Genomic DNA, 11,104 nt, shown 5'->3' with positions numbered 1-11,104 from the left:
TCTATCGTGCCTGCCCCCCTTTGCCTTTATTTGATTCCCTTTGGGTCTTGGGTGGAGCTGGGCGGATACCAGGAGTGGGTATGGCTGCTCATTTTGCAGATTCCCCCACCCAAGGTCTCCACCCAGCCCCCCAGCTCTGTCATTGTCGTGCCAGGCACAGCCGGCCCCATTTGGCAGCTTTGTTGCACTCGCATTTCCATGTCAATATACTCTACTGAGTCCTTGGGTCCTTGGGGTCCATCTTCCTTGGCCCAGAAGTGTGCATTACTGAATCTTCTGGCCGCCTTGGGGCCTATGACCCCCTAAAAGCCATACCCTATAACTTTGGATTCCTAAATACATTCCTGACTTCCAAATACACTTCTAAAAACACCCCTGGTGATATACCCATTAGCCTGGCCCTCCTGGGCCCTGTGCTTGCGATTCCCAGGGACAGGCCCCTGACCCCTTGTCACTTCCATGCCCTGGCTCTTAAAATGGTGTATGCTGCACCCGTACACTGTTCAGGAAGGCGGCTCACCCTCCCACGGACCTTTGCCTGACCGGATCCAGCCTTCCGCCAGGTACCTGGCACAGGGCCCAGACCTGGCGAGATTGTGGGGGCAGCACAGCTTTTGGGACTGGCCTTGTTTCTGGGAGTGTCTCTCAAGGTCTCTGTCTCTGTTTTTTATTTCATCTCTTCCTCTGTGTTTCTTTGTTCATCTCTCTCTTTCCACCTCTGTTTTACTCTGCCTGCTTTTGTTCTTTTCTGTATCCCTTGGAGTTTCTCTTTCCCTTCATCTCCCACTTTCCTGTCTCCCTGCCCTCTGTCTCTACCCTGGGTCTCCGGATCTGTCAGGCTTTCTTTGTCTGGGAACCCAGGTGACAGGCAGTGGGTTCAGGGCAGGACCCCTGCTCCAGGGCGCTGACTCCACAAACAGTGGGGGGTTGGTGTGGGGTGCCCTCCCTGGGTCCCACCCAGCCCATTTTGTCAGACTCTCTGATGAGCCACTCTCTCTGTGTCTCTTCAAGAGCTGGCATTTGTCCTGCTCGTTTCAGTATCCCCAGCACAAAAACAGTGCTCGGCACACAATGGGTGCTCAGCAAACATTTGTAGAGCAAATGCATGCTCTCTTTATCCTGATTTCTGTTTCTGTCTTTATCTTAGACTCTGTTTTCCTCCGGCTCTCTTTTGCTGAATCCTTGTGACTGTCTCTCTCCTTGTCTGTCTTTGTGTCTTATTTTTTAAGGTGCCTGTCTCTCTAGCTCCCTTTTCCTTCTATTCTCAGATCTCTATCTCTTTTCATCTCTGTTCCTCTCAACTTCTAGCTCTGCTTTAGAATTTCCTTGTCTTCCTTCTCTCCGGGCAGCTGTCTCTGCCTTCCTGTCAGTGTGTCCCTGTCTCTCTGTCTCACTCCCAGTCTTGGTTTTCAGGATCTCTCCCGTCTGTTTCTCTGCATCTCTCCATCTCTCCTATCTCTCTCCATCTCTTTTTTTAGTACTTCCGTGTGTTTCTCTTTGTTATTTCTTTACTATGTCTCTTTGCTCTTTGCTATTTCTTCCTTAGGACCTTGGAGTCTCTCCCTCTCTCTCTCTCTACCTCCTTGTCCCTGCCTGGGCCCTTGGGGCAGACTCTGTGGTTGGCTTGTGCTGGCAACAGTTTAGGGATTAAGGAGCTGACGTCTTGTGTGGGGACTGCCTATAATTTTCAGTAGAGCATGTCCCAGCTTCTGGATGGCCTTGGGGAGACCCTGTTTAGGGTAGGGTAGGCTCACCAGGGCCACCTCCACCCATGGCTGGGGGGCCACCACCGCTCTGCCTGCCTCTGGCCCTGGCTCCATGGAGCTGAAGACACCCAGTTCATTGAGAAAAGCTTCTGTCAGCAGGATGTCAGGCTGACAAAACCAACCCCAGGTTGGGAGGTCCCATGCCCCAGAGTGCTGTCCCCACCCCAAAGGGAAGAATTGCAAGACAAAGGGATATTCTTCATTGCTCTTCCTCTCTGGCCTTCTCTGGCCATTTCTGTTGCCTTCTTTGTCTCTCCTCTTCTCGCTGTCTCCCCATTTCTCCATCCCTGCACCCTCTGCTTTCCTCAGTGTCTCTGACTTGTGACATGGAAGGGAGCAGTGTTGGAGTCTGAATTCTGTTCCCAGCCCTGCCCACTTCCGACTGTGTGATCTTGGCCAAGTCATTTCAGCTCTTCAAGTCTCTAAAAGTGTATAATGTGGGACGCTTGGGTGGCTCAGTCTGTTGACCATCTGCCTTCTGCTCAGGTCATGATCCCAGAGTTCTGGAATAGAGCCTCCCGCTGGGCTCCCTGCTAAGTGGGGAGTCTGCTTTTCCCTTTTCTACCCAGTCATGTTTTCTCTTGCTGTCTCTCTCTCTCTTAAATAAATAGATAACATTTTTTAAAAATATATAATGGGGGCACCTGGGTGGCTCAGTGGGTTAAAGCCTCTGCCTTCAGCTGAGGTCATGATCCCAGGGTCCTGGGATGGAGCCCCGCATCGGGCTCTCTGCTTCGCAGGGAGCCTGCTCCCCGCCTCTCTCTGCCTGCCTCTCTGACTACTTGTGATCTCTGTCTGTGAAATAAATAAATAAATTCTTTTAAAAAAATAAAATAAAATAAAAAATAAAAAGTATATAATGGGGCACCTGGGTGGCTAAGTGGGTTAAGCCTCTGCGTCCAGCTCAGGTCATGATCTCCGGGTCCAGGATCGATTCCTGCATTGGGCTCCCCGCTCAGTGGGGAGCCTGCTTCCCGACCCCCCCCCCACCTGCCTCTTTGCCTACTTGTGATCTTTGTCTGCCAAATAAATAAAATATATTTTTTAAAGTATATAATGCTTCTTTGTCCTATAGGGAGTTTAAATGGGGGCATTTAGAGTGAATAGGAAGCAGTGTGTGTTAAGTGTCATTTTTCAGTCTTTCATCTGTCCCGTTCTCCCTGCTTCCATCTCCGTCTCTGTACAGCACCCGCATCTCTAGCAGACTCGTTCTGTGTATCTCTGGGCTTTCTGTCTTTTTCTCTACCTTGGTTTCTCTGCCTCTCTGTCGTCAAGCTGTCCAGCTCTTACCCCAGGAAATAATTTCTTCCAGTTTCTAGCCACTCTAAGGGCGAGGGTAGAACTAGTCAATTCGGTCTCTCCTGTACAGCCCGACATTCCTTCTCCCCGTCCTAGGGGGCTGCCCTCCTCCCTGTAATTCAGTCCAGACAGGTTTGAATCTTTTATAAAGATACTTTATTAGAAAAAGGTAAAAACAGCCCCCGAAAGGGTGCACAATAGAAGAGGCAAGTTCTTCCCCTTCTCCCTTGCGTTTCTCTGCCTCTGAGGGCGCAGATCAGGTCAAGATGGGGACCGGAGGATGGGCAGGCGGCAGGCACAAGTGCGGGGAAGCAAGCGTGAGAGCGAGAGGGATGGGCGGCACAGCGGGACGACCAGGGGGACAGAGCCAGGCCCAAAGTAGGCCTCTCCGCTCACGGGCGAAATCCGCAAGGGTGCGGCGTCAGCGCGGGCGCAGGCACAGCTGGAAAGGCCGCGGTAAGTTGCCGAGCCCCGAGCTGAGCGGCGTCAGGTCGATGTCCTCGGGCGCCCCCAGCGGCTGCAGCGAGAAGCTCTGCAGGATGGCGGTGAGGTAGAGGAAGAGCTCCATGCGCGCCAGCGACTCGCCCAGGCACAGTCGGCGACCTGCGGGGTGGGGTGGTGGGGTGGGGGGAAGGGTGCGGAGCAGCGTTGAGGTAAGATGGGGTGAGGGGGTCCAGTCGCAAATTCTCGGATAAAAGCATACAAAGCTAATGATTGGAAACGTCACAGAGCCTGCCTGTCAGAAGGTCTGGGAAAAATGTTTTAAGTAAATCCGAGGCCAAAAAGGATCAGGTGATACAAGGACAAGTTCATGGATTCGAATTCCGCTTTGCTGTTACTAATTCTGCGATCTTGGGCAAGTCAGTTTCTGGGTTTTTAAAATGGGGATGATTGGGGCGCCTGGGTGGCTCAGTGGGTTAAGCCTCTGCCTTCGGCTCAGGTCATGATTCCAGCGTCTTGGGACGGAGCCCTGCATCGGGCTCTCTGCTCGGCGGGGAGCCTGCTTCCCTCCCCTTCTCGGCCTCCCTCTCTGCCTATTTGTGATCTCTCTTTGTCAAATAAATAAATAAAATCTTTAAAAAATAAAATAAAATGGGGGTGATTAAAATAAAATAAAAATAAAATAAGAGTAGGGATTATAGTAGTCCCTCATTAGATTGTTGTGAATGTTAAGTGCAGGTAAAAAAATGAGAATATGGGGCGCCTGGGTGGCTCAGGGTGTTAAAGCCTCTCCCTTCAGTTCAGGTCATGATCCCAGGGTCCTGGGATCGAGCCCCACATCGGACTCTCTGCTCAGCGGGGAGCCTGCTTCCTCCTCTCTCTGCCTGCTTCTCTGCCTACTTGTGATCTCTGTCTGTCAAATAAATAAAATCTTTAAAAAATATGAATATAATGCCATGTAGGTCATATTGCCTGTCAAATGTTACTCTAAGCCCTATACTGATAATATAATTTAATCCTAACAAATCCAAGAGACGCGCCTTGGAATTCTATCATTCTCCATTTTATAGATGTGGAAGTGGAGGCACAGAGAGGTGAAGTAACGTATCCAAGACCGTTATAACTAGGAAATGATAGATCTGGGATCTGGCTGGAAAACCGAACTCTTAGCCACCCTCGAATAAGTCTTCTTAAGAGTAGAGCTTGGTACGCTGTAGGCAATATGGTAAATGACTTATTATTATTCCTCCCTCCCCCTTTTTATTTCTGCTACTGGGTTAAACAGGAAAGATTTTTTTTTCAATCAGGGGAAAGACCAAAGCCAAGGAAAGGAGAACTGCTCGCCTGCGCCACCCAGTGGAGATACTGACGGTGACTACTTCCAAGTTGAATTAATATCCTGCCTCCCCACCACCCTCCGCAAGGATTTTTAGCCATTATCTGCCTATAGGAACAGAGTTGGGAGGGAGAGCAAATGTCTCTGCACACCCAAAGTTGAGGATGTGGTAGGATGAAGAAACGAGAGGGTTTAAAGAGTGGAATGAGGAACGTAGGTAGGAATATGGGACCCCAAAGACCCTGACTCCTGTCCGCATGGCTCTCACCAGCTGAGAAAGGCATGAAGGCAGGGTTCTTCTTGAAGGACTGATTGGCATCCAGAAAATGCTCAGGGTTGAATTCCTGGGGCGTCAGGAACTGGCTGGGGTCATAGTGAACTGTGTTAAGGAGGGTGATGATATCTGTGTCCTGTGTGGGTGGGGAGGCAGAATCAGTGGTGGGAGAAGATCTGGGAGATTCTTAAGCTGAAATTTCCACTCCACAGGACTGGAGGTCCCAGGGACTTGACAAAGGGGCATGGAGCCTAGGACTCCAACAGGGATTCAGGAAATGTATGTCACTATTTGAGGTTCCAAGTGATGGGTGCTGGAAGCTGTGTTGACAGGGATGGGGGATATCGCCCCTTGTCAGAGCAGATTTGGGATTTAGTTCTTTCAGAACCGTGCTTAGGCACAGGGCGTCCCTAGGATGAAGTCTTAGACCCTGGGGATGCTGGAGAGGGGTCCTAGGAAGGGGAACTGTCATGGGGAAGGTTCTGAGGTTCAGTCCATTATAGTACTGAATGGGTCCTGGGAAGGGTTCTGAGGTTCTGGATTTAAGAACTTCAGACGTCTTGCTAGGGCTTGGGATGCCAGTCACTAAGGCCCCAGGTACTGGGATCCTCCTCGCTAGAGACCCGGATGCCATTGGCAAGTCGGGGATGCCTCTTCCTAGTGTGCCAGACCTGCCCAGCACACCTTGGGTATCAGGAAGCCGCGAAAGGCTGTGTCCCGAGTGACGCGGTGCGGCAAATTCATGGGGATGACGTCTGCGAAGCGCTGCACCTCGTGGATCACCGCATCTGTATAAGGCATGGCCGCGCGGTCCTCCAGCGCCGGCAGCCGCGCGCGACCCACTACGCGGTCGATCTCCTCCTGTACGCGGGCTGGAGGTGAGGCCGGAAGCGTTAGTCAAGGGTACCGGTGGCCTCACCTGGGCTGGGCAGAGGCGTGTGCCTGTGTGGGCGGGGTCCAGCCAACCTTTCCCAGTAGGGACGCGGTTACAGAGATGACTGTGATGGTTAGCAGGAGCCTCGAAGGGAAAGGTTGGTTTGGGAGACGTAGCTGAGGACAAAAATTTGGTTGGTGTAAGGGGCAACCAAATTTTGGGGTCGTGCGGGGTTATGCGGGCGGGGCTTAAGGGCTGTCTGGAATCCAGGCCCGGGATGGGACTGCGATCGGCGTTCGAGGACCAGGCCCGATGGAGTTTAGGTCGAGTGGGTGGGTAGTGCGAAAGCCCCGAGAGATCGGGGATGGAGCAGTGCTTTAAGTCCAGGGTTCCGGGATCCGCCCAGAGGCGGGATTTGAAGAGGTGGGGTCCCAGACCATGCTGTGTGGGCGGGCGGTCAGACTGTGAGGGTCAGACGGATGGTTCCTGGCCGGCCCTGCGGGTGAGCCTCGGGGCCAGGCTCTAGTCGACTGTGAGATCGGGACTCGCTGTGTGGTCAGGGTCGGGGTGGATCGCAAAGCAAGACCACGAGGGCAAGGTCCAGGTTCCGGCGGACTTGGTGGACCGCGGGAGCCATGGGGATGGAGTCGACCTCCGTGTGGATTTGTGGACTTGGCTAGAGGGTGGGGGGGTCTCGGGCGTAAACTGGAGGCCTGGGCTATCTGGCATGCTGGGCGGGGCCGTGCCCATGGTTGTGGGCGGGGCTAAGACATAGGCGAGTTGAGGCTGGTGGGGCACGAGTGCGCAGCGGTTGTGCCCCGCGGCCCTGTGTCCAGGATCCCCGGGCCAGGCTTGGGGCGCGCGCACCTTGCACTTTTGGGTACTTCATGAGCACAAGAAAGGCGTGGCGCAGCGTTGTGCCCACAGTCTCGGTGCCGCCAAAGAGCAGGTTATGTGTGGTCATCAGCAGGGTATCCATGTGGAAGTGGCTATGCGGGTCCTGCTTTTCCTGCGGGGGTTGAGGGGTGGGGAGATGAGCCCGGGGCAGGGAGATCCCGCCCGGACACTGACCACAGGCTCGGAGTCTGTGCGACCCGCTACCCGCAGATGGGCGCGACTCCTGCTGGGTGTGTCCGTTCAGTCTCTCCTCTGTTTTACTTTCTTTCCCCGGGAAAGGTGGGGAGCGTGGAAGGACTGGGTAGAGGAAATCTCTGCCGCAGCGCCCACAATTAACAGATCCTTAAGGACTTCTTAACGAGCTGTTAATTGGCGGTGGGTCCCAAGTGGCTCTGGGCTCCGAGTGGAGCCAGGTGTTCCAACTTCACCTGCCAGTTGTAGGAAGATCATTCTCAAACCCGCTGCACCCGGGATCCTTGTTGGTTTCCGGCGGGGGCGGCAAGTCAGACCAGAGATGAGACTTCCAGCCCAGGCTTACTTGTGCCATCTTGTTGAGGAAGCAATCAATGAAGTCCCGGGGAGAGTTTGGGTCGAGGGAGTCCTGGTGGTCGCGGACGCTGCGGGCGATGAGGTCCTTCATGCACCCGTAGTTCTGGAAAAGGCGTCGGTGCGGCCCGGGTACCCAGTCCAGGAGGCTCGGAAAGATGTTGTACAACTGGGGATGAGGGAGAGCGGGAGGGGTTTGGAGGATCAGGTGGAATGTGTGTCTGGGTGTGTGTGGGGTGGTTTGCCAGTGAGGTCGGGGTGGAGCTGGTAGGCTGGGGTCTTGTGGGTCAGCTGGGTTCTAGAGAGACCTAGGTGGGGCGGGGGCTCTGGGTGTCTCTGGCAACTGGGTGGGGAGATCGACCTTGGCTGGACCGCGTCGTGCGACGCGGGGGCGGAGCCAGAGGAAAGGGGCGGGCCCACACAGAGTCCATCACATACTTTCTCTCCCCACCCGCGGTTTCCCCTTTCCGAGGACTGGAAGAACCCCCACGCTGTCCCGCCCGATCTCGGCGTCCTGACCTCTCCCCAGGGGCCGCTCATGATTTGGAAGTTGTCATTGATGAGGCGAATAATGGTAAGCAGACGCTCATCGTCGTAGTCAAAGCGGCTGCCGAAGATCACAGAGCAGATAATGTTGGACACGGAGCGGCTGAGCACAAACGTGGGGTCGAAGGGCTTGCCTGAGAGTGAGGGGCGGAGTGGGTCAGGGGTGCATCGTGCAACACCCCAGACCCTGCGAGGCGCTGGAGCCTACAACATCCAACCATCCATGCCAGGGTGACTCGCAGCACAGAAGAAATGTCCTTGGCCACCTGACCTGCAGTGAGCGTAGCACCCCGCGAGTCCTTGGCAACACACCAGGCAGGACAGAGCCCACAACATCCTTCCGCACAATGACAACCCCACCCAACAACGGAACAGGCTATTCTTCATGATACAACACACAGCACACACCACACAAAACAACATATATACGATATGCAGCCCAGTATGATACCGCATCGGTTCCTGACAACACTAGGACCTCACCCAACAATGGCACGCAGCACAACACCTGATACCCAATGATCCGATGACTGAACAGATGGCAGAAAATAGCACATTAGCCACCGCCACAACAGCATGGCCCAGGAAACTGAGTCTGGCGTTAGATGGACATAATTTGGGTTTCCACTGATCTCAGGGTCGGGAGATCGAGCCCCATGTGGGTCCCCGCACTCAGCAGGGAGTAGGCTTGAAGAGTTTCTCCTTCTGCCCCTTCCTGCCCACTCTCTCTCTCTCTCTGATAAATAAATCCTTTTAAAAAATACCCCACAGAGGGACGCCTGGGTGGCTCAGTTGGTTAAGCCGCTGCCTTCCGCTCGGGTCATGATCCCGGGGTCCTGGAATCGAGTCCCGCATCGGGCTCTTTGCTCAGCGGGAGGCCTGCTTCTCTCTCTGGCTCTGCCTGCTTGTGTTCTCCCCCTCTCTCTCTGACAAATAAATTTAAAATAAAATAAAGCAAAATAAAAATACCACGCAGAGACAGCGCAAGAGAGCGGCCACCATGCACCCTATCCAGTAGTCCGGACCTCCAGGAACGCCCACGGGAAGCCGATCCACCTCCAGGGGGCGCCACTCTCACTTCGGGCTAAGTGGGGAGCCTCCGAGGGTTTTGAGTTCGTGTCTATACTCAGGCAGTCCTGACCACTAAGTAGGATGGATGTGAGTTAGGGGTATCAGTTAACGTTCCGGGACCCCAACCTTCAGTTTTCCTTAGCTCTGCCAGCAGGAAGCTGCCTTCCTCCAGGATCCGCTCCTCAATGCTCCTCTTCCCCATCCCGAAGTTCCGCAGAATCTGGACAGAGAACCTCCTCAGGACCTTCCACCGGTCCCCGTTGGAGAAGGCGATGCCTGGATAGAGGGAAGGGGACAGCTCAAATGACGACTTGTCCCCAAGACTGCTGCCATTCGAGGCCCCTTTCCTGGTGTCTGCTGGAAGAGAGACTGAGAATTTGGAATTTATCCCCTTCCTGGGAAGTTCTATCCAACCCTCCAGGCTGGGTCAGATGCCACCCCTGAGCTTCCACAGGGCCCGGGCTTTGTCACCATAGTCCTGATCACTCTGCCTGTTTCCCTCTCACAGATCTGATCACTCTGGATTATCACAGCTCGATGGCTAGGCTGTGAAGGTGGGAGTGGGAGTGGAGGGAAGGAGGGAGGGGCTGTCTTGGTCATCATTGTGTTCCTAGCATTGCCCAGGGCAGAGCTTACCCCATGGGAGGTGCTGATGATTCCTTATTAATTAATGAAAACTCAAATAAGGAAGAAAAGCATGAGAAATAAACACTGAGACATTGGGACTTCATACAGGAACAAGACCCTGTTCTCTTCTTTCCCTGTTCTCAGTGTCTTTGCATAGGCTGGTCCTTCTTCCAGAACACTCTCCACCTTCTGTCTGCTCCTGACTGGTGACCTTCATCTTTTAGGTCTCAACTTAGAGCTCCTTTCCTCCAGGAAGCCCTTGCTGGCTCTCCCTCCCTGCCTACCTCAGGTGTTTCCTCTGGTCTCCCACAGTTTCCCTAGCATCCCCCACCCAGCCCTGACTACTGTAGGTGGTCATAGTCTGTTGATGGGACTACAGTAGGCTAAGGTCTCTGGTGTGTTTATCTCTGATTCCCCTGAAGCTAGTTCTCTAGCAGAGAACTAGATGCTAAAGAAGAAAAAAAAATCTCAGTGATTGCCCTTTATTGTCTGCATTATCTCATTGACTTGTAACAACTTTCTCATGCTAGTCAACTCAGTGTCGGAGAGAGGAAGCCACTTATCCAAGCCACCTGTACCTGGACAGGTGAGGTCATAAGATCAAGCCCAGGAAGGGGACATGAATGTGGGAAGTATATTTAATACACAATAGGTGGGTTTTTGCTTTTAGCCAAAGCTCTTTACTTCCAAATTCTGGAGCAGCTGGGACCCATCTAATAAAGGGGACAGGGGAGAACCCTAGGGCTTTTTTAGGGGGAGAAGAGTAGTCCAAGGAGCAAGCCTTCAGGACCTCTGCAACTTTCTGCTAACTTACTCTTTCTCTCTCTCCTTTGTCATTTACTGGGACCTGTCATATGGCTTCCTTTGAATAAAAGATTAATGTTAAAAAAAAGAAAACCCACAAGGCTAGGTGATTCCCAACTGTAAGGAGGACAGGATATTGAGACAGAAGAGGTTTGGAGTTGGTGTGAGTTGCTGGATGGGTGGATCTGGGTTTGGGTTGGGAAGGGGATGATGACGGAGGATGAGGGGGGATTATGGGACTCATGATAAATTGGGTTTGAGGTCGCTGATGGGAATGGAATTGTATAGAATGGGCAGAACTGGTAGATTGGGGTTGAGATTGGGCTTGGGCTTGGGTAGATATGTGTCAAGGTTGGTTTTGTTGATGGTAGTCTGATTAGGGTTGAAAATGGAACCAGGGACTGAAGACCTCGATAGGTGATTGTGGTAGAAGATGGGGGCAGGGGAGGGGAATGATGGTGGAGTTCAGATTGACCGAAGGGTTAGGGTGAAGTTGATAACAGATTTTAACATGGGATCGGAGGGGGTTCATAATGGGAATGGAGGGAGGGAGAGGAATCAGTGTTGCAGATAAAGATGAAGTTGAGGTTGGAATGGGGAACATGGAGGTAGGGTTGACGAGG

At 53.1% G+C, this 11,104-nt stretch overlaps 1 protein-coding gene and 1 long non-coding RNA gene across 3 annotated transcripts in view; one reads left to right on the top strand and one right to left on the bottom strand.

Moving 5' to 3' along the window:
• Positions 1–3,204: 3,204 nt before the first annotated feature.
• LOC132005011 (cytochrome P450 2F5) overlaps positions 3,205–11,104 on the bottom strand; it is a 9,800-nt gene continuing 1,900 nt past the window's right edge. For both annotated transcript variants that reach the window (XM_059381705.1, XM_059381703.1), the window contains exons 3-9: positions 9,177–9,326; positions 7,953–8,113; positions 7,426–7,602; positions 6,858–6,999; positions 5,801–5,988; positions 5,111–5,252; positions 3,205–3,668 (exon numbers count right to left, since the gene is read on the bottom strand). In XM_059381705.1, the coding sequence (XP_059237688.1) occupies positions 3,487–3,668; positions 5,111–5,252; positions 5,801–5,988; positions 6,858–6,999; positions 7,426–7,602; positions 7,953–8,113; positions 9,177–9,252 (1,068 nt within the window). In that variant the 5' untranslated portion in view covers positions 9,253–9,326 and the 3' untranslated portion in view covers positions 3,205–3,486. The remainder of the gene's footprint in view (positions 3,669–5,110; positions 5,253–5,800; positions 5,989–6,857; positions 7,000–7,425; positions 7,603–7,952; positions 8,114–9,176; positions 9,327–11,104) is intronic.
• Positions 6,040–10,530, top strand: LOC132005012 (uncharacterized). The gene is made up of 3 exons (XR_009400701.1): positions 6,040–6,147; positions 7,906–8,007; positions 9,193–10,530. It is a non-coding gene; the product is annotated as an uncharacterized LOC132005012 (long non-coding RNA).

The sequence above is a fragment of the Mustela nigripes genome, chromosome 17, assembly GCF_022355385.1.
Source record: "Mustela nigripes isolate SB6536 chromosome 17, MUSNIG.SB6536, whole genome shotgun sequence".
Lineage (NCBI taxonomy): Eukaryota > Metazoa > Chordata > Mammalia > Carnivora > Mustelidae > Mustela > Mustela nigripes.
The sequence above is the reverse complement of the archived record's forward strand: the minus strand, read 5'-3'. Positions and strand labels throughout refer to the sequence as shown.